The following is a 24183-nucleotide window of genomic DNA, read 5'->3' as shown; positions in this document are numbered from 1 at the left end:
TGAGATCTCCTGCAAGCACCTCAGTCAAGCAAAAGTGCAACCTTTCATCATAAAAATGACAATATCAATAGAGAGAAATGGGGGAAAGAAAAAGTTACCAAAATTAGTGTAAAACAGTATTAAAAGGCCAATGACAAAATGTGAGCAATATGTAAATAATACTTAGGTCCAATTGTTGCAGCCTATAATGTGTGAAACATTCTAATTGAAAAATTGATTGAGCTCACAAATAGGAAAATGAATATATATCAAATATAGATGGGAGTTAGATATGTGAAAAATTGTTCCTTGACACTTTGATACAAATTAAAGAAGGATATCTTTATAATGACTAAAAGTAAGATCCCCGCTCTCAGTGGTGAGAAATCAATGGTTGGAAATGGCATGTTCAAAATAGAAAATACATTGAGAGAGAGAAAAATTGATATATGAAATTTACTTACCTGAGAAGGCATAATGAAAAAAAATACAGGTGAATAACAAAGATAGCAAGGCCTAAAGACTCAAAGAACAAGATTTTTCCGCCCTTGGAACTGACCAGATATCATTTGGTAGAATCTTCTTAGTGGCTGATTCTGAATCGGCTGATTAGATCATTCATGTGACACAATGGTGTAAAATGGATGTCTATTAAACTCTAGAATTTGTTTCTCCATGTTCTGGACACTGGGTACAGACAGACTCTGTCGACTGTGATGGTTTGTAGATAGCTGTCTTCTCTCTGCATTTGCACATAGCAGAAGAGATGGGGAACTCAGTGGAATCTCTTCTCTAAGAGCACGAATCTCATTCATGAGGATTCAACCTTCAGTATCTTGGTATCTTCCAAAGACCCACCTTCAAGTGATTACATCAAGATTAGTTTTAAACACAGGAAATTGAGTAGCAAGGATGGAGGAAATGACACGGTATTCTGTCAGGAGCAGCATTTATTTAACTATCCCAGTGATTCACAGTGGAAAAGCACTGTCAGCCTGGTGGCATTACTAAGAGTGGTGGCACTCTCCCACTCCCATTCTCCAAAGTAGGTGACATTTTCTCAGTGGCATCCTGTCCTCTGTGTAGCAATTACTCTTGTTGATAACTGATAGGGAAAAAGTGCCTTGACTTTCCTTTCACTGAGCCTCCCATGTCTTCATCTTTCATCACAGCAGCAGGTCACTGAGCAAACTTCTGTCCTTTCCCTCTTCCCCCCCGCCCCAGCCCCCAGTCTCATTATCACGCTGAGGTAACACACTGACATTTGAGATTTTCATAAGTAAGCACATGCAGATAATGTATGCACATGCTCTATCAATTTTCACTTGTGCCATACAGAATATCTAAAGGAATACAATCTGGCAAGTTAACAAAAATACAAAAATTTTAAGAGTAAATATAAGAGGCTAGAGAGAGAGAACAGGTTTTACCTCATTTGTACCCTCAGAGACTCAGGATTTGATGCCAGGCATATGATTGTACAGAAAACCCATGGTAGTTTCTGTAGTTTCTGAGTGTAGTGGTTATCATGTTTGCCCTACATGAACCCCCTAACACAGAGCCAGAAGTAAGATCTTAGCACAGTTGGTGTCACTCAACACCCCTCCCCCCAGATATATATAAGGATGGAACTTGATAGAAAATGGAGTATTTCTAAGTAATCTAATAGCAATTAATGCCCAGGTATTTACTAAGTCACCTGGATCATTTTACTCTTGACACCCATTTTGGAGAACTTTGAGGGCTAATTAGGTAGATATAGCCACGTATAGAAAAATGCTTTTAGGAAAAAATCATTGTCTTCCATTAAATCTCACATTAATTTTCTTAGATTTGTGTGATTTAATTAATTTTAACAGAAGAAAGGGAAGGAATGATACAAATAATTTGTGAGATTATGGCTTTGTAATTCATTTAAGGGATTTTCTCCAGTATGTACTACTCAAGAAGCTCACAGTATAAAAGTTCCTCCTGCTTAACAGAAGCATTGCCTGACAGAAAGTGGTAAACAATGATGACAGCTCCAGAACTCTAGAAATATATTAATGAGTATGTACTATTACAGATGGAAATTACTGTGTTTAATTCCCATGGCAACTGCAAAGGACATTTATATGCATAGGAAAATCTAAAGCAACTCACTGTCACCCAGAAAAACATGGGCACTGACCTTTACATTGTTTTGTAGATTGTAAAATCGTAATGTTCAAGATGAAGGCTAGACTGAATTTAGAAATGGAGGGATGGAAAGCTAATTTTTTTCCAGCTAGAAATAAGTTTTAAAGTCAGTTTTGGCTACGTAATAATTAGGTGTGATTAGACAAATCACGCCTTACCTGTAAAATTGATACAAATACATTAGAAGAATCCATGTAGGTGAATTGTTGGAATTAAAAGATCACAAATAAATTAAGGGTGCAAAGTAGATGCTTAATACAACTTAGTTCTACCCCATCTTTATACAATGGTTTCCATAAAAGGATACAGATTTTATTTCTTATGAAGACATCTGTATGTGTGTTTTATGGATTTAAATTTTGGGTTTTATGGATATAAATTTTATACATATTCTTAGTCATATGCAGCACACATGGCAGAAAATATTACAGTATAAAATGGTCCATACATTAATGTCACAGCAACAGCAAAATAATTCTGCAGTTCCTTGCCAACACAAATATGATTATACATTACTGCACTCTCTATGATAAATTCCTTTGAGATTTCAGAATGTTATGCATGAATAACTATGACAATCTATTTAAGATTCAGTTGCTTTTCTATAATGCAAATGTTTGTTTTATAGGACTACTGAACTCAAATAAAGCTGTTGTACAGGACCTTGTCAAAACAACTTTATTAGTGATCAAATATTGGAATAGTTGCTAGAACTAAATATACTCACATTTGAGGCATCATTTCTCAATCTAAACTTTGAGCACTTATGGAAACATTCAAGGGGCTTGAGAGATAGTACAGCAGGTACTTGCTAGTAATTGCCTTGCCTAGCACACAGCCAATCAGAGTTAAATCTCTGACACCCCATTTGGTCCCTTGATCACCATCAAGAGTGATCCCTGAGTACAGAACCAGTAGTAATCCCTGAACACAGCTGGGTATGCCCACCCCACCCCACCCCCCCAAAAAAAACATAAAGACAAAACATTTGAAATAAACTACCGTCAAACAAATTTTCTCTTTTTTTTAGTAATGATTTTTGATTGGGGAGGGCACACCTGATGGCACAGAGGACTTACTCCTGGCTCTGCATTCAGGATCACTCCTGTTGGTTCTGGGGACCGTATTAAGTGTTAGGATCAAAAAGGTGCAAGGCAAACACCCTTCTACTTTCTCCAGCCCTTTGTTATTTTTTAATTTTACTTTTAAAAGTTAATTTAGAAAATGGAAATAGAAGCATATTATTTCCAACAGCCATCAACAAGTAAGAAAACTCCCACAACCTGTTATGGCGTTGCGGAATGTTATTTTTGTTTGTGCTTCCATATATCCAGGTTTTTTTCTTCCCTGCTGTTTAAAAACACTATATAAAGAATAGAAGCCAGATTTTTAAAAACTAATAGATTTTTTTAAACACCGTTTCATTAAAATATTTCTGAATATAAACACACTTTCTAATCTCATTCATGTAAATAGAGATTTGGGCTGCATGTTTACATGATAGGGTTACTGCGATCATTAGTTAATGAGAGAAGAAAACAAGATGAAGCAAAAAGACATTTCTGGTGTACATATAATTAGTTTCTCATGGGAAATTGCTCATACCCCTTCATTCTTTTTTTCTATTAGATTTATTTCCCAAATGGTGGCCTCTCCAGGAGACAAAATCAAGGCACTTAAGATTAATCAGGATGATCACAACAATATAAAACAAAAATTTTTTGAAGAAAAGTGGAGTTTTATTTGGCTAAGTATAGGAAATAAGTAACAATCTCATCCCCATCCCAGTCTTAGGATCATGAAGCACTGGAGAATTGGTTGTTTGGGGTTGTGTTTTTACTTTATTTTTGTTTTCATTAAGAAGCAATAGACAATTTGTTAATTGCTTAAAATTTCAAAATCCGGATATGTTAAAAAAAATGAACCAGGAGACATGTATTACATCACTGTGATTTTTGTAAGCGTTTTCTAAAAATACCCTTCAAAACTATTGTCTATGTGTAGGTTTGTGTAACTGCTGTTACACAAGTTGTACAAGTGTTACACAAGTTACCCATTAACTTGTATTAGTCATGTGGCAGGACATCAAAGGCATGTTACAGATTAATAGATATATAACTGTCCTGTGCATATGAGTGAAGCTAAGCTTAAATAAGAAGAAAATTTGGGATGAAGTTATGCGATAACTGCCCAAATAAAATATCAGTGTAGTTTTTATAAAAATAACTTTTGATTTTACAATGAGGAAGGCTAAGCAATTTGCACATCAGCTTGCAAATGGTCTCTGTGTTCTGAAACAAGAATATGGAATTGTTCCATTTTTATGTTCATGTTCAATTCTTCCATTTTCATGCTTATATTGCTTCATAACTCAAATTTATAATCACTCTATAAAATGATAGAATTACATATAAAAGTTCTAATTCATATAAATGAGCCCTTTGCTTTTTCTAGACATACACGATTGCTTCTACATCCTACTTTCTACTAAAAGCATTTGGTTTTATTAATATCCAAGGTCCTTGCTAGCAGTGGAGACTATTATTCTTAATAATCGTCTAGATCAAAAATAATATATACTACATATCAATTTGCTTTTTTTGTGACTAAAACAAATTTCAAAGCGTTAACTAGCACATCAGTTCTAAACTTGAGTTTTGTACTCATGTGTAGTGGCTGAGTTCTGCTCTTTTAATTGAGGTTTATTATGCATGATTTATATATTGTAAAACTTTCACTTTTTTAGCATAGTTTCATGAGTTTGAAAAGTCCAAATCATCACTATAATTCACTATAAAACATTTCTGCTATCCTAGAAATTTCTCTCCTGAAGCCATAGAGGCAGTATAGGGATTAAGGCATGCGAATGACGTGGTTTGAACTTTGATACCTCACATGATCCCACAAGCACCTTCCGGAGTAATCCCTGAGCACAAAGCCAGCATAGGTTTTTTTTGTTTATTTTTCTGGTTTTTTGTTTTTTGCCTTTTGGGTCACAGCCAGTGATGCTCGTGCACTAAGGAATTACTCCTGGCAGTGCTCAGGGGACCATATGGGTTGCTGGGGATTGAACCCGGGTCAGCCACATGCAAGGCAATTTTCCTACCTACTGTGCTATTCAGCCCCGCCAGCACAGTTTTTGATCATTGCTGGATAGGACCCAGGACATCTCCTTGCCCCCCAAATTAGAAGGTTCTCTCCTTCCTTTTTGTGTTATACCTCTGTTTACTCCTAACCCCTAGCACCATGATCTTTATTGTCTTCTATTTTACCTTTTTAAAATAAATACAATAATGCTGGGCAACCCAGAGTCCTAGAGGACACCTGGGGCTCTTGCGCGGACAAAGCCAAATCCTGGGTTTGAATACTGGCAGGTTAACTGACCAGGGAGGGGAAAAGAAAATGGGAGAAATCAACCTCCCAAACTTCAAACTCTACTACAAAGTAGTAATAATTAAAACAGCATGGTACTGGAACAAATGCGGAGCTGCAGACCAATGGAACAGGGTTGAATATACTGATATCCCCCTCCAAACATATCATCTAATCATCTAATCTTTGATAAGGGAACAAGAATTGTGAAATGGAGCAAGGAAAAGCTCTTTAATAAATTGTGCTACCAAAACTGGACCGCTACATCAAAAAAAAAAAAAATAGACTCAGATCTCTGCCTGACACCATGTACAAAAGTAAGATAAAAATGGATTAAAGACCTCAACATCAGACCAGAAACCATAAGGTACATTGAAGACAAGGTTGGCAAAACCCTCCATGACATTGAAGCTAAAGGTATCTTCAAAGATGTCACGCCACTGGCCAAGCAAGTGTAAACAGAGATAGACAAATGGGACTTTCTTAAATTAAAAAGCTTCTTCACCTCAAAATAAACAGTGACCAAAATACAAAGACAGTCTACAGAATGAGAAAGGATAGTCCCCCAATACCCATCCAAAAAGGGGTTGATATCAAGGATATACAAAGTACTGATTGAACTCCACAAGGAGAAAACATCCAACCCCATCAAAAAATGGGGTAATAAAATGAACAGAAACTTTTTCAAAGAAGAAATCCGAATGGCAAAAAAGGCACATGAGAAAATATTCTACATCATTAATCATCAGGGAGATGCAGGTCAAAACAACAATGAGATATCATCTCACACCACAGAGATTGGCCCACATCCAAAAGAACAAAAGCAACCTGTGTTGGCACAAATGTGGAGAGAAAGGGACCCTCTTTCACTACTGGTGGAAATGCTGACTGGTTCAGCCCTTTTGGAAAACAGTATGGAGGATTCTCAAAAAATTAGAAATTGAGCTTGCATTTGATCTAGCAATACCACTCATGGGAATATATTGCAGAGAGGCAAAAAAAAAAAGTATAGTGTATAGTTGAAGTGACATCTGCACTTGTTTGTTCATTGCAGCACTGTTTACAATAGCCAGAATCTGGAAAAAACCTGAGTGCCCAAGAACAGATGACTGGTTAAAGAAATTTTAGTGTATCTACACAATGGATTACCATGCAGCTGTTAGAAAAGATGAAGTCAGGAAATTTACATACAAGTGGTACTACATGGAAAGTATCATGCTAAGTAAAATGAGTCAGAAAGAGAGGGACAGACATAGAAAGATCGCATTCATCTGGGGAGCATAAAGTAACAAAATAGGAGACTAACACCCAAGAATAGCCAAGATATGTACCAGGAAGTTCACTCCATGGCTTGGAGGCCAGCCACACATGCTAGGGGGAAAGGCAACTCAGATAGAGAAGGGAGCACCAAATAAAGGGTGCTGGGAAGATCCGCCCAGGATGGGAGATACATGCTGAAAGTAGACTATAGACGAACATGATTGCCACCCAATGTCTCTTCTGCAGACCACAGCACCCAAAAGGAGAGAGAGAACAAAAGGGAGTGCCCTGCCACAGAGGCAAGTTGGTATATAGGGGGCTTGGGAAGGGGGAGGGATACTGGGATCAGTGGTGGTAGAAAATGGGCACTGGTGGAGGGATGGAGGATGGGTACTCAATCATTGTATAACTGAAACCCAAGCACAAAAATTTGTAAGTCTGGGAGCTGGAGCGATAGCACAGTGGTTAGAGCATTTGCCTTGCACGCGGCCAATCTCGGTTTGATTCCCAGCATCCCATATGGTCCCCTGAGCACCACCAGGAGTAACTCCTGAGTGCAGATCCAGGAGTAACCCCCTGTACATCACCGGGTGTGACCCAAAAAGCAAAAAAAAAAAAAAAGTAAGTCTATAACTGTACCTCATGCTGTTTCACTAATAAAAATTAAAAAATAAATTAATTAAATAAATACAATACTCATATTGTATACCTAAATTCATATACATGTTTTGTGTGAATATGTTTTTTCTATATCTTGGATAAATATTTCAGTCTTGGAATGAGATTACTAGAGTTAATGGTAAATGTATACTTATCCTCACAAAAAAAAAATCGCCATATCTGTTCCAGGGATAATGATGACAGTTGATTTTTGAATGGTTTTGAAATAAATTGTTATATGGCTGACTAATATTTTTTTTGGAGAGGGGTGTTAGGCCACACTAACTGGCCTTGCCCCTTGTTACTAGGGCTTACTCCTAACTCTGTGCTCAGAGATCACTTGTAATGGTGCTCAGGGGACTAATTACAGTACCAGCAATCAAAATGCAGTTAGTCATATACGTTAGTCCTGTTAAATTTCTCTGGCTTTAGCAAGTTTTTTTTCCTAAATTTTATTGTACCTTGATTTACAAAGTTATTCTTAGTTGGGTTTAGACATCAGTGTCACAATGCCTTCACCAGAGTTCCCAGTTCCCTCTCCTGTCTCCCCACCCTCAGCCTGCCATCTTGACAAACACTTTTTTAAGTTTGGTTATTAAAGTTTGGGTATCATAATTTCAGTGTTGTTGACTCTGGTTTGTATATTTGTCTTTATCATTCCTTAACACCACCAATGTACCTTAACCCTTGCTTCTTATCTCTCTCTTCCCTCATACCTCCACTTGTCTTTCCTTTTCCTCCCTGTACTTTGGGACCAAGGGTGATCTAGGTAACCCCCCCCACACACACACACACTTTAAACCCCTGTATTTCTTCGTCCAGTTATTCCAAATACCACATATAAGTGACATCATCTGTATTTAGTCTTCTTCTTCTGGCTTGCCTTTTTTCACAGAATATCTTCCAGTGCAATATGCAGCAAATTATATGATTTAGTCATTCCTAACAGCTGTGTAGTGTTCTGTTGTGTATATATACACATCTTCATGATCTACTTACCTGTGATTAAACATCTAGGTTGATTCCATATCTTAGCTATTGTACGGGTGCTGCAATGAATAATGGTGCATACATGTCCTTTTGAATAAATGTTTTTCTGTTCTGGAGGTAGATGCCCCAAAATGGAATTGCTGGGTCATATGACAGGTTAATTTTAAATTTACTGAGAATCCTCCATACTGTTTTGCCTAGAGTTTGAACCAGACTGCACAGCATTCTAACCAGCAGTGGATAAGAGTTTTTAAATGAGAAGTTTTAAAAAGCTCCTGTCTATACAAGAATTTATCCATTATCCATATCCTCTGACTCTTCAAGTACCTTTGGGCTGCTTACTTTGCAATTCTAACACATTATTAAAAGTTAAAGGGAAACAAAATTAAGAACAGTAGAGTTAGAATAAGATACTAGTATGAATCAAAGCCTGGGTGGGACTGGGGAGATGGCTCAAAGGGCTGTAGTATTCAAGAGTCCTGGGTTTAGCCCCCAGCACCACATTATCTCCTGAGCACCATAGGGAACAACACAGCACTCTCTTCCCACTCAGTACCACCAAGTGTATCCTAACAAAAGAATGCAAGGGGAGTGGGGCATGGGGGACAACCAAGTTACAGTTTATGTGTGAATTATGTTTCTACTCATTTGTTATAAACAACAAAGGAATTTAATCATATATGTAACTTATCTGAACCATGTAACAAATACCAAATAAGAGGCAACAAAGTACATTTCCCAGGGCTCCTGTGCCCACAGTCTTCTGGGGAAATAGAATGTTTTAGAAGCAAATACAGGACAAGGTGCTGCTGGCCTTGCTAGAGGAACATACAAATGAATTTCTCCTAACTTGGCAATGTTTACAGAAATTATACAGGGAGATCTGCAGGTTTATTAGTCAAGTAAGGAGAGATGATAATATTCCAGATAGAGGAATCAACTTAAACAATATTTTGTTTGACAGATAAGAATATGGAGACATAAAAGAGGTTTGAAAATATCATTAAAGTATTAAGATGGGGTCTATAATAAGACCTAGAATTAAAAAGGAGCAAGATGGATTGGAGCCCACAGGTCAACAATCACGACATCTCCAAAATGGCTAAAGAAAATTTGTAGTATGAGGGAGATAGAGTAGAGAGTAAACTGGAAAGTTATATTTCTAACATTATTCATGATTGAGAATATAATTATGATAAGGACTGAAAACCTGTAGAGTTAAGGGGTTAAGAAAATTTGTAGATACTTCCTGATAAACACTTTTACCAAGTACATAAGCATGTCTGTATCAGTTAACTTACATGGGGTTTCATGTCAATGTGTCAGTTAACATTAAATCATAGTGAAATACAATACTTCTTATCTTGTGTTTCTTTAAATCTTTTCCTTGAAGTATGGATCAGTCACTCCTCGCCATAAGCTTTATTGCTCTATTCAGTTTTTCAAGGTGCTCATGGAAGTGGGTATGTTGAATGGTTTGAATGTTTTGACTTTTTTGAAAAGTTCTAACTTGTTATTCCCCAATCAATTAAAGCTTACCCTGATTTATGATCTAATTTTAAAGGATTAATGATTGGGAACCTGTTTGAAATTTACCTATTAACATTATGTATATTTAATATATTGCAAATGATCTCTTTGATATTTTTTCTTTTATGTCCTCCTTTTCCAATCAAATGTGTTTCATTCAGAATAAAAATATAGTAAAGCCTTAAAACAAAATTTCATTTCATTTCATCATCCTGTTATTCGTCGATTGCCTCGAGCAGGCCCCAGTAACGTCTCTTTCATCCTAGCCCTGAGATTATATTCAAGGCTCTTTAGGAGAATGAGACCCATCATTGTTACTGGTATTTGGCATATTTGGTATGCCACGGGGAGTTTGCCAGACTCTGCCCTGTGGGCAGGCTACATTCGATAGCCTGCAAGTTTGTCCAAAACAAAATAGAAAAATAAGAACTTTTTCTACAAATTTTCTCAACACTGACACATCATGAAGATCTAAAAAAAGAATAAACTCTGCAGATTGCAATTTTTAAAAACAAAAATAATATTTAATTTTTGAGAAACTTTCAAGATTATTTAAGTCACTATCATTTTTATTGGACAAATGAGAACATTTTAAATAGATAATTAATTTTATATACTTGACCATGTTAATATTCCTTTTCATTTGTTTGGTGTTGTGGCCATACCTGGCATTTCTTAGGACTTACTCCCAGCTCTGCAACTTAGGGATCATTCAAGATTGGGATCAGGGATTACATGTGGTGATGTGAGTTGGGGAAAGTAGTTGAAGGGTGGAATCTTGGACAGTTGGTTGCAAGGCAAGCCCCTTACCCACTGTACTATTGCTCTGGTCCCTAATATCTCTTTTCTATACCTGTAAACAGTGATTCTCAGACTAATGTAAAGAGAATCCATTCCGTGCAGCTCCTGCAGAAAAGGAGATCCCTTGGCTGTCTGCCCCACAGTTCCGATCTTCTTGATTTAGGATTGGCCTGGAGATCTAGCAGAGCAGGTGACTTGGGTGATTTCAGTATAGATCCAACACTTGGTCTGGCTCCAGTGTGACCTGCAAGCTTCTGATACAGTAGTTTTCAATATGGGCTGCATATAATAATAATCTGGAGAGCTTTTAAAATTCCTGTTGACTAAGCCACACCTCAGACCAATTACATCTGAGCTTCTAGAGTTGTAGCAGGATGATTTCAAAGCATCCAGTTGATCCAATATGCAGTCAACACTGAGAATCGGTGCTCCTACAGATTCAGTCTGGAAAGTCTCAAACTCCTGCTCCTCAGGACTTAAACACTTCATAAGATCTGTATCTAATGCTCTAGTAAAAAGCTGTGTTGTCATCCTATTTAATTAGTCTATCCCAAGAAAAGTCACCTAGGGACTTCTCCTTTCCCTGAGGAAAGACTCTCTCAGAAAGTAGCATTTAGCCCCTTTATTCAGAGAGTACATAAGGGAAATTTATGAATGAAAACAAAACTCTGTGCTCATAAAAAAAAAAAAAACCTTTAAAATGAAGCGAAACCAAACCAACAGAGTAAAAGTTTCCTTTCCCAGGAATTCTGGTCCTGTCACCTTTTAGTTCTTAAAAAAAAGTCTTCATAGCTCCAAGTTCTTAAAATAAGAACTTGCTTAATTTTATCATAAGTTTTATCACAAGTTTCATAGCCTCATCTAATCACTTCATCTAAACTGACGCCCAAATGATTTCTCTACTAAAATACCAAAATGTGAAATCTTTTTTCTCTCAAGGATCATCTGGGTATTAATAGCATCATTTGCAGGACATATAAGATAGGCAGGCAGGCTGCAGGCAGCTACTAAGAAGCACATGTAAAGAAACAGGACCAAACCACAGATTTGATGGACATTATATGCTCATGGCTCGAATTTTCCTCACCCCTAAAGAAAAAGTTAGTATGACAGAATCCCATTCTTGATAAACAGCAACTTTTCTCCCTCTTCTTCTTCTTTTCCTGCTCTCCTTTACTCTCCTCAGAGGATTCCCTGAATGAATCAAGGAAGCAAAGAGCAAATAAACGAGACCAGTATTTATTTGTGAAGTCCCTGATAATGTGTAGATTGGGTTTTAGAGCAGAACATTGTTGACCGGTTTCATAATACAGCCACAATTCCTTATCTTAAATCCCTAGTGCTCAATTTTTGTTCAGGAACAAAGATTTTATATTTTAGAGAAAAGGTTCTCTGTGTGCTGTTACAAAGCCTGACATTGCACAGCACTTTATAATCAATGATGAATACTTCTGCAGCTCCCCATAAAGCTACCATACCTCACAGCAGATAAGGGTTAAGTTTTTGTCACCAAATAAGTTTCCACAAATTTTTCAAGAAACTGAGTTTTCAAGAAAATGGCTTTGATATTAGAATTATAAATTTGTAAAACTGCATTTCTTTAAAAAGTTGCATTTTTGTTTCTGCTTTTATGCTGTGACTTTTAGAAAACTATATTTTTAAGTAGAGAAATGGGATTTTGTACATATAATCTCACTTAATCTTAATAAAGATTTTCTTAAGTAGGTAATATTTTAATTTCAACAGAAAATTATGTCTTCTGAAGGTAATTTTTTGTAAACGCTTTCAGTTGCTATGGAACTCACACCATTGACATTCACATTACTTAATCTCCAATTTTCCATACAGTTTTCTTACCAATAAATTGAATTACAAATCACTGAGTTAAGGACATGTATCGATCTTATTTTAAATCTAGGCTAAAAACTTAAACTGACTGCTCACAATCTGCTATGAAAATATAGAAGTTATTTATTATTATCCTGAAAAGGGTTTGAACAAGTTGTTTAACTTTAAAATTTTGGCCTTACCAGAAAGACTGCTCCATAGATGGAAGCCGGCCTTATGAGCGGAGGGGAGAAGGCAGCTAGAATAGAGAAGGGATCACTAAGAAAAAGGGTTGGAGGAATCGGTCAGGATGGGAGATGTGTGTTGAAAGTAGATAATGGATCAAACATGATAACCTCTCAGTATCTGTACTGCAAATCATAATGTCCAAAAGTAGAGAGAGAATATGGGAAATATTGTCTGCCATGAAGGCAGGGGGAAGCTGGGAAAAGGAGGGTATACTGGGGATATTGGTGGTGGGGAATGTGCACTGGTGGAGGGATGGGTGTTTGATCATTGTGTGATTTTAACCCAAACATGAAAGCTTGCAACTATCTCACAGTGATTCAATAAAATTTAAAAACAAAATTTGGTCTAACAATACAGAAGCGTAGAATTTTAATTAAAACATGTACTTTGTCCAGACAGATTAGTTAGTATTTAAGTAAACAAATAATATAAAACACACGTCTTGTAGATGTCCCGAACCCAGCCTTTTGAGGATGTCTCAGAAGAAATTTCACAGGGAAGATCCTTTAAAGATTGTCTCACAAGGCTCTTCAGCTGGATAATGGGAATAAGCCACTGTGAACACCTTCAATTAAGGCAATAAACGTATGTGCGCTAGAGCGCACTGCTGTTGGAGTTGGTTGCAACAAAGCAAATACAGAAAAATGTATCCTTCTGTGCAGTGTTCCATTATAACCCCAGGATTTAACACTTAGCAATGATTGCTGCTGTTACTGTTTTTCCAAATCTATATACTTTTCAAATATATGTACACATATACACTCATTCATAAAAATTGATGTCACTCAAATAACCTCTAATAATGATGACTTTTATAAAAAAAAAAAGGTCTTTTTTTTTCCCATTTGAAGTTATCTTATGACGTGCCCTTGATTTTTTTTCAAAGAGAAATTGTAAATGGCAGATGTTATTGACATCCCTTATCACCAAATTTTCATGTCATACATAAATGACAATTTCGTTCTAAGTCTTTGTAAGTGACAACATAATTTCTACATATGGAGCTGTAGAATATATAGTAAAATTGAAGCTATCCTGTAGAACTTAAGCTTCAATAATTAATATACTACAGACTTTCCTGTTTATCAAATTACAAATCCAAACTACTTTTCTGAAACAAGTGCTTCATTTCCCCTGGGACGTCTGCACTCAAGGAAGAGATTCCGTATGTTGCTCATTGATGTGCTTTGGACTTGAACAAACACTTCCTGATGGATGTAGCACATTCTGATCTTCAACTTTTTGGGCTGAGCACTGTTCTCCTACTCTAATTGATGTGTGTAATTAATGAAGTATCAGTAGTTGGACTGATAATTACATCACCCTTTTTCTACTTGGGACTCTGAGTTACACTTTCCATGCATGGGGCTTTTGCTTCTCACTTGTGTGTTGGCACTATCATCACTGCGGTTTAGTGCTGCATCTTAAAAAACTAATCCATATTGTAAGGAAAATCTTGTTGTCACCCAGTATGCTCTGATAGTTTATTCCCCAAGATAGATGTTCTTTAAATACTAAATACAAGTCCTGTGTGTACATTACAGAAAAATGCTGATGGAAAAGTGAACAATATCATAACTTCCTGCATAGAAAGGATGTCATTTTTATCTTTTAAAGTTTGCATTTATATACCTTGCTAATGTAAGTTTTCTAACAGAATGATAGAGCTTTATAAATGCTCAGAATATAAGGTCACTGACTTGTCCTTTTTCTACATTCCTTTAGGAAAACACTCCCACTGCTTGAAGAGCATTAATTGGATTTTTTTAAGACAACTGTATAAATGATCTTCCTTCTGCATTCTATGTTGTGGATTTGTTTGCTTTTAGATAGTGAAATTAATGAAATGGTGGCTCCTGTGTATTGTACATGTTCATGCACGTTGAACCTACTATTAGTTTTCACTGTATTTTCTTTAACCTATGCAGTGACTTCAGTGTTTGACTTTCACCCATTTGTCTCTCTGCTAATGACCATCTTTTTCAACAAGCCCCAAGCAGGATTCCTCTAATTCCAGTCAAATAGAAAAAATGATCTCAGAGGCTAACACTTAAATGTGATGTTAAACTGAAAGAGTTTTCTATTAAAAAAAAGTTGCCACAGATTTTTACAAAATTTTTTCACAATTTTCATGAACAAAATTGGAAATAAACTACTACCCTGGTAGGTTGACTTATTGCTAATGCTGTGGCCTCTGAGAAAGGCAGAATCATTTGGAATTCATGGGCTGTGGAAGGTAGATATGTTACTGACCAAAACCTGATTTTGATGTCAAGACTGAATTCTTTTTGCCCTGGATCTTCACAGCATGTTCACAGTGTAACTGGTGTTTAACATCCCATTTCTCAGGTGATCACTATTGGATAACAAACATCACTATTTGAGACAGTCCTGATTTTAGCCGGTTATCCCTGTGATTACCATTTCCTTTCCCCTTCAATATGAGCAGGTTACATGATCCCTGGATGGTCACCCTGTCATCACTGTATATTCTTTGTCCTTTTACCAGCTTGTACTTGTCATTTGATTTTTCCTCTGCATCTGCCTTGCATTGATTAGCAGCTACCTGTTCCTGATTAAAATCCATCTCATTTACTAAATCAGTTCTGTCTTTTAAAGTGTTGGGTTTTTTTATTTTTTGTTTTTTTTTTCTTTTGGGGCCACACCCGGCGATGCTCAGGTGTTACTCCTGGCTCTGCACTCAGGAATTACTCCTGGCAGTACTCAGGGGACCATATGGAATGCTGGGAATTGAACCCGGATTAACCAACATGCAAGGCAAATGTCCTACCTGCTGTACTATCACTCTAGCCCCCTTAAAGTGTTTTTTTTTTTAAACCCATCTGTTGAAAAAATCTGAAAATAGTGATAGGACTTTTTAACACCATTTGTTTTTGTTGTTGTTGTTTGTTTTTGCTTTTTAGTTTTGAGATGCTTGGGGGTTACTCCTGGTTTTGCACTCAAGAATTACTACTCATGGTGCCTAGAGGACCATATGTGGTATCAGTGATTGAGCCCTTGTCCACCTTGTGCATGGCAAGCACCTTATCTACCCCATGCCCATGTACTGTGACTCCAGTGTCAGAGTTTTTCAACACTGAACTTTCGAGATATTACCAGTCAGGACCTTAGGGTACTGAACCATGTTTGTGGTGGTAAGATCACTGAACGGTTCTTTCCTGTGCAGACCTGGGCAAGCATTGGGCACCCCTGGCTGACCAGACCATGTGCCCAGGTGTCAGGGAATGGTCATCATAATCAAAATGAGGCCGGCTCCACGAACCCCCAGCCAAGGGCACCACAGGGCTGCTCAGTCTATCCCATCCTAGCCAGGAAAAGGCACTGGCCATCAGATCCAGCTGATGCCGGTGCCACTGGTGGGTGTGCATGCAGAGCGGGGCCCACGGCAGCTCAAAGACTATTTTCAAGCCAGCGTCCAGAAGTCTGCCAAGCCCTGTGGTACACGTGGAGGTGTGTGCTCTCCAAGGGGTGATGGAGTCCCCAAAACCTGACCCCCAGAGGAGCTAAATGTACCAGACAGCCTCTACCACTCCACTTGTGGGCTATGCCCCCACTGCACCCACAACCATCACCTGGCACCACACACGCCCTTTCTAGTTGGTACCCACAGCACCCTCACTGCTGTCTGTCTAATTCAAATGTGCTGACTCTGAGTCCCTTAGCATCCCACCAGTGTTCTAAGGACAGAAGCAGGATCAGGGAAATTGTCAGGTTAAAGAAAGAATTTTGGCCGAGACAACTATTTTTACCCTAAAGATTAGAGCCATCCATCCCAGGCCCTTCTAGATGTCAATAGACTGATAGGGAAGACTCCTGCTGAGGCTGACACTGAAGCTGTAAGAGTACCCTACCCCTATCCGAATCTGCTTCACTGACTTGGTCACTTAGCAATGCTCAAATGAAGTCAGATCTAAAATATAAACACACACACACACACACACACACACACACACACACACACACGTACACACAACCCAGCTTGGGAACATGGCCAGAGAGTGTACCGCAGGTAAGGCACTTGCCTTGCAGATGGCCCATCTGGGTTCAAATTCTGGTGTCTCATATGGCCCCCTGATTTCTGCCAGGAGTGATTCCTGAGTACAGAGCAACCCCTTGGCATCCTGGGTACGGCCCCCAAACAAAAATCAGACCAAAGCAAGCAAATAGGACAGCTGAGGCAGGAACAGTAGAGTCACTGAGCTGGGTTTGATTCCCAGCACCCCATATGTTCCCTCCATTCCTGCCAGAAGTGATCCCTGAGCGCAGAACCAAGAGCAAGCCCCTAGCGCTGCCAGGTTTGGTGGGCTCCAAAGCCAAAATAAAATAAAAGGGTAAAAAATCTGATGTGGAGTGGGGGCCTGGAGCCATAGCACAGCGGGTAGGGTGTTTGTCTTGCACGCGGCCGACCCCAATTCAATTCCCAGCATCCCACATGATCTCCTGAGCACCGCCAGAAATAATTCCTGAGTGCAGAGCCAGGAGTAATCCCTAAATATCACCGGATGTGACCCAAAAAGCCAAAAGAAAATAAAATCTGATGTGGTTGACAAAGGCTGCTTCTGGGTCCCTGCCTCAGGCTCCTTAGTAAAGCCAAGTTCTGGCTGTTCCTACAGGGGAGACGGGCTCAGCCCTGGAGTATGCAGCCTTCCTGTTTCTCCTTCTCCTTTTCCTTCCTCCTCCCCCTCTGGAACTGTGACTGCTTCTTACACATGCTCTAGTGCAGACCCTGGGCCAGGCTCTCGAACCAGTCGCTCATGGAGTCTCACTCACAACCATGTGTAGCAGGGAGCAGGATATGGTGATGCCAATGCTGTCCCCACCATCCATCAAAGGACACCCAAGCAGTGTTTTTTGCTTCCAGGTCCAGCATGGTCTTCAGCTCAAGCCCTGTGGGGACCACAAGGGGCCAGAAGGACAGTGAGACAGATGGGTGTGATCATGACGCCAGGCACGTGGTGGTGAATCATGGAGGCTACCCTTGGGTGACCTCGCGCCATCACTAGGCATTGGGGTAATGAGGGGTGTCCAGGTAGATATCCAGGTTGGACAGGTCCTGCATCACCTGCTGCTGTAGTTCCCCATGGGGGCAACTGAGTCTGCTGCAGATGGGACAGCTAGAACCCAGCTCCTTCACCACCCGGACCTTCAGGCCACACTGCAGAACCACAGATGCATACCCCTTCATGACCAGAGCCTGGCAGTTCCCAAAGTGAACGGACATCAGGAATCCCAGCACACACTGGCCAGGATGGAGGGAAGAGGGCAGAGGCATGCAGATGGTGAGGGCGATCTGGTTAAAAATCTCCAGAATGAGCCCAATTTCTCTTTCACTGGTGGTTTAAGTGGTCATCACTAATGATATACAGCCTTCCAGAATGCTCTTCATGTATACTGACCTGTTGTTCTCCATCGGATGCAGCTTATTCCCCACTAGCACGCTCACTCCAGTCCACTCACTCATGGGGAACTTGCTCCAGGCCAGCCGAAGGGTCCTGGATAAGCATGCTGCTCTGCGGGTTCTATAGCACATGGTCCTTTAGTCCAGTTGTCACCAGGCAATACTCACACAGCTATCAGGTACTCCTGAACTCCTGGATGCCTGCTAGGGCTGGACAGGCCAGCAGGCCACAGGACTTAGCCTGGCCATGATAGGGTGCTGAGCCCCCAGTCCTTTACATATTGCAGGCAGGCCTAAGGGCTGAGAAGGCACTTAGCCCTGCTCCCCCTCCCCCCACTTTTTTACAAGACTTTCCCCACTCACAACCCCGTTTTGTCCAAGAAATGGTGACATGGGGAATAGCGTCAGAAATACTTCAGATTTATTAAGTAGTTGATTTTGAGTTAAGTTGATTTATTGCATTGCATGGGCTGGAGCAGTAGTACAGCAGGTAGGGTGTCTGCCTTGCACGCAGCCGACCCGGGTTCAATTCCTCCATCCCTTTCAGAGAGTCTGGCAAGCTACTGAGAGTATCCCACCCACACGGCAGAGCGACAGAGCCTGGCAAGCTCCCTGTGGCATATTCGATATACCAAACACAGTAACAACAAGTCTCACAATGGAGACATTACTGGTGCCTGCTTGAGCAAATCTATGAACAACAGGAGGACAGTGCTACAGTGCTGCAGAACTATTGCATGTTAAGAAACCTTTTCCTGCTGATATATTTTGCAACCCACATATCCAGTTACACAATCCCATATGAAGCCCTCAATCAGTTTAAGAATCTAAGTGCTATATCAGGGTAACCCTGATACTTAGGCCAAGGGCCTTCAAAACACCATTCATAGTCTCTCTTTAAATCTATATTCTTCTCTCTCTCTCTCTCTCTCTCAATGTTTTGCTCTTCTACCTCCAGTTCCCGCTGACTTACTCATCTTCAATGCGCGTCTATACCTCTTTATATAGCTATGCTAGGTTATATCTTGTCAAGGATGGCCCCTCTACCCCTTGAAACTGTGATTATCACACTATTTTCTCCATTCACAGATTTCTGTTATCTGTGCAGTGACTGAAAATAAAACTATGATGTACCATTTCCAAAGTTCTTAGGGAGTTTATGTGGTCACTGTGTTATATAACTCTGGCATGTCCCTGTTTTTTTCTTTGTTTTAGAAAATAGAAAAGTTTACTGGAAAGTAGAAGAGAAAGGAAATGAAACTCCTCATGTTTGGAAACAAACTCAGGATAGGACTAAGTTGTTATTTGTTAGTTTTAAATCCTGAAGTCATACTTGCATTTTTTTATAAGGAGAACTGGGGAAAAAATGATTAACTTCATTTTCCAGCAATTTCATCATGTTTTTTGTTGTTGGTTTTTTGGTTTGTTTGGGGGTCATGCTGAGCAGTGCTCAGAGCTTATTGCTCTCTCTGAGCTCAGGATCGCTTCTGGTGGGGCTTGGGAGACCATCTGGGTGCAGGAGATCGAATCCAGATTGGTCACATGTAAGGCAAGCACCCTACCTCCTAAATTGCCCCATCATACTTTTTTTAGTTTTATCGGGGCTGAGATCTCCAAGCCTGCACAGTTTGGGACTGGACCTGACAGTAGCTAGACAGTTACACCCACCAACTGCCGTGTAACCCCAACAACGGCCAGGATCCAGAGATTATCACACTCAGCTCCCGGAAGCACGCGGCCGCATTCGTGGCCACGCGACATCTTATCATCTCATACCTACTTTGGACAAACTGGCAGGCTACGGAATGTAACCTGCCCACACAGCAGAGTCTGGCAAACTCCCCGTGGTATACCCAATATGCCAAATACCAGTAACAATGATGGGTCTCATTCTCCTCACCCTGAAAGAGGCTTGAATATGGCACTTTAAAAAAAAAAAATCTCAGGGCTAGGACGAAGGAGACGTTACTGGGGCCTGCTCGAGGCAATCGACGAACAACAGGATGGTCGTGATCGTGATCGTGATTGAATCACCATGAGATAGTTACGAGCTTTCATGTTTAGGTTTCAATCACACAATGATCAAACACCCATCCTTCCACCAGTGCTCATTCCCCACCACCAATCTCCCCGGTATCCCCCTTCTTTCCCACCCTCCACCTGCCTCTGTGGCAGACATGATACCCCATAATCTCTCTCTACTTTTGGGCATTATGATTTGCAATACAGACCCTGAGAGGTTACCATGTTTGATCCTTTATCCACTTTCTGCACACATCTCCCATCCCGACCGATTCCTCCAGCCATCTTTTTCTTAGTGATCCCTTCTCTATTCCAGCTGCCTTCTCCCCTTTGCTCATGAGGCAGGCTTCCAGCTATTGAGCAATCTATCTGCCCTATTTATCTATTTTCCTTAGGTGTTAGCTTCATGTTATGTTATTTTATATTTCCACAAATGAGTGTAGTCCTTCTATGTCTGTCCCTCTCTTTCTGACTCATTTTATTTAGCATGATACTCTCCATGTCTTTCCATTTATAAGCATAGTTCATGACTTCATCTCTCCTGACAGCTGTATAGTATTGCATTGTGTAGATGTACCAAAGTTTCTTTAACCAGTCATCTGTGCTAGGGCACTTGGGTTGTTTCCAGATTTTGGCTATTGTGAACAGTGCTGCAATGAACATATAGGTATAGATGTCATTTCTACTGTGCTTTTTTGCATCCTCAGGATATATTCCCAGAAGTGGTATTGCAGTCATATGAAAGTTCCATTTCTAGTTTTTGAAGGACTGTTTATATCGTTTTCCAGAAAGGCTGGACTAGTGGGCATTCCCACCAACAGTGAAAGAGTGTCCCTTTTTCCCCACATCCATGCCAGTACTGGTTGCTTTTGTTCTTTTGAATGTGTGCCTATCTCTGTGGTGTAAGATGATATCTCATTGTTGTTTTAATTTGCATCTCCCTGATGGCTAGTGACGCAGAGCATTTTTTCATGTGCCTTTTGGACATTTGTGTTTCTTTTTTAAGGAAACTTTTGTTCATTTCTTCTCCCCATTTTTGATGAGGTTGGAGGTTTTTTTCTTGTACAATTCTCTTAGTGTCTTGTATATCCTGGATATTAATCCCTTATCAGATGGGTATCACTGTAGCACTGTAGCACTGTCTTCCCGTTTTTCATGGATTTGCTCAAGCAGGCCCAGTAACGTCTCCATCATGTGACTTGTTGCTACTGTGTTTGGCATATTGAATACATCACAGGTAGCTTGTCAGGCTTTGCCATGCAGGCGAGATACACTCGGTAGCTTGCCGCTGTGCTATCGCTGTGCTATAATGATAGTTCCCATCATACTTTTTTAAAGTGGGAATTTAAAGTTGGTAAGGTCTTGAGGCTAGAGCAACAGTACAGCATGTAGGGCATTTGCCTTGCACATGGCCAACCCGGGTTCGATTTCCAGCATCCTATATGGTCTGCCAGGGGTAATTCCTGAGTGCAGAGCCAGGAGTAATCCCTGTGCTTTACCAGGTGTGACCCAAAAAGCCAATAAATAAATAAATAAAGTTGGTAAGGTCTTCTCAAGGCAATGAAAAGTCAGCATGCTTATTTTGCTTATCACTGATTCATTTACCAATAATGTTTTTCTCTGGGTTTAAGTCAAACCAAGTAATAATTATATCCTTCTAGCTGTGGTTTAATATGCCTAAATTCAGTCAAAATAAATCCAATTTTTTCATACACCAGTAAGATATATTTAATTAGTTAAAATACCCTACCTTGAAAAGATTTACATGTACATGAACAAAACTCATGGCATACATTCCTTAAAGTCCTATGTATGTCTTTGACTTACAAAGAATCAATATAGAAGCTGTAGTTAAAAGCTTTCAAGAGACAATGTGGGGGCTGGAGCAATAGTACAGCTGGTAGGGCATTTGCCTTGCACGCAGCTGACCCAGGTTTGATTTCCAGCATCCCATATGGTCCCCCAAGCACCGTGAGGAGTAATTTCTGAGTGCAAAGCCAGGAGTAACCCCTGTGCATCACTGAGTATGACCCAGGGAGAAAAAAAAAAGAGAGAGAGACAATATGAAAAGGCCCTTTGAAATGCTGCTGTTGTGGGGCTGTCACTCCTGTTCGATCTTGACATAATCCTGTGTGACATGATTAATGATGCCATATCAATTTCCATTGCACTATTTCAGTAGTCATGAGTAGTCTGTTGCATATTTGAATCCAACTAAACACTAGCCATTTCCTAGGGTTTATTTGGTTACACTTCTGTTGCTTGAAAGGAAAAAAAAATCTCTGTAAAGAATTCTATGGTTGAGGTAAACAACAACGGAGATTGCAGTTTAGAATCTGGATTCATGCATGAAAAATGAAGTGTTTAAGTAGATCTTTGTCAACTAGCAAATGCCATTTCAGTCTGAGCACTTCACCACCTCATTCGATGCCATCTGTCTCACAGGGAGCAATTAATCTGCAACTCCAACATGCTGCATTAAAATTCCATTAACGCTGAACAGAATATTAACGTGTCTAGCATTTCCATTTTTATCTCTCCAAATTTCAGTGTTAACTTTGAATAAATCAGGTATAACATGTTAGTCTATTTTGTTAATTACGGATATTGGATAAAATATATAATTAGCAGCTAAATTTTATATAATAACAGAACAGTTTAATAGTGCTGTATGTTTTTGCAACTGAAATATCTATGGGCTACAGTTTTGCAGAAGGCTAATAATTATTTATGAAAACACTGAGTATTTTACAAAGTCAATTTCCCAAGTCTCTAACTTTGCGACTCTTTTTCTTTCTCTTTTTTTAGAACCACATCACCGCCTTTGCAGAAGTCACATGATATTGAAGCAGATGGATATTCACTGCATTGGACATCATCTCTTTTTACCATCCATTCATAACACCCAAAGTTTGTTTAATCACAAAATGTTATATGGTTCTGTAATAATTTTTATAATTTTGAAATCCGAGTCAGCCTATCTGTTACCCCCACTAGACTGTGAGCTCCTCAAAGGCAGGACTGTGTCTTTCTTCTGTGTATTCCCAGCACCTACCACAAAGCCTGACTTGCACAAAGTAGGTGTTTAATAAAAATGTGATGACCAAAAGAGCAAATTAATTACTCAAAAATTCACTTAAGTTTCTCACAAAATCACACAACAATGTGGAAAAAAGTTTTACGTGTCACATTTGTATATGAGATCCCTTTATTTGGGGATAGTTTTAAGCTTTTTTAAATTTTCTTTAGACTACTCAAAAGTACAGCATATTTCATTTGAAGTGGACTTGGAAAGTCGGGGGGGCTATTTTCTTAATCAGCATGGCATTATTTCCATTCTAACATACTCCAGTATGTGAAATTACTTTACTTTTAGAAATTATGTTCTAGACTAAACTGATGTTTGCACATAATATAAAGCTATGTTTCACTTAAAATACCGTCCGAACTATCCTTTCTAAGACTGGTGCTTCTGCTTTTGGAGGGGAAAATGCCAATTTTTACTGTAATAAGTAATGTATCATAATTAAAATTATTTATTTGGACTTTTTGTTCCTGAAAATTGTGGTTTGATTTTTGACTTGTGGCTTTTGAATGCAGACAATGTTTAGGACAGATTAAATGACTCAGTCCAATGAGGTACATACTCCTTGTTGAGCAGTTTTCCACTGAGAACAGAGCCTCAGGAGGAGTCAAAAATCTCCATTCCTAGGCTGGTTTCTCATCAAAATTCCCAAAGCCTGATACCCTGACACATGATTGGAATTTCACACTACAACACAGGAAGGCACCATATTTTGTTTTGCATATATGCCATACTTAATATTTTAAGAGGTATACGTCCTTTTACTAATTCATTGAATTCTCACAAGTCTCTTGGTAAACAGGAATGTGAC

General features: G+C 39.3%; 1 protein-coding gene across 4 annotated transcripts in view; it reads left to right on the top strand.

The window, feature by feature from the left end:
* Positions 1–23832, top strand: part of PLPPR5 (phospholipid phosphatase related 5) — a 176878-nt gene extending 153046 nt beyond the window's left edge. For all 4 annotated transcript variants that reach the window (XM_056139069.1, XM_056139068.1, XM_056139067.1 and 1 more), the window contains one exon: positions 23096–23832. In XM_056139069.1, the coding sequence (XP_055995044.1) occupies positions 23096–23128 (33 nt within the window). In that variant the 3' untranslated portion in view covers positions 23129–23832. The remainder of the gene's footprint in view (positions 1–23095) is intronic.
* The last annotated feature ends 351 nt before the right edge of the window (positions 23833–24183 follow it).

This window comes from Sorex fumeus, unplaced genomic scaffold (genome assembly GCF_029834395.1).
Source record: "Sorex fumeus unplaced genomic scaffold, SorFum_2.1 ptg000131l, whole genome shotgun sequence".
In the NCBI taxonomy this organism is placed as follows: Eukaryota; Metazoa; Chordata; class Mammalia; order Eulipotyphla; family Soricidae; genus Sorex; species Sorex fumeus.
Note: the sequence above shows the minus strand (reverse complement) of the source record. Positions and strands in the feature narration are given on the sequence as shown.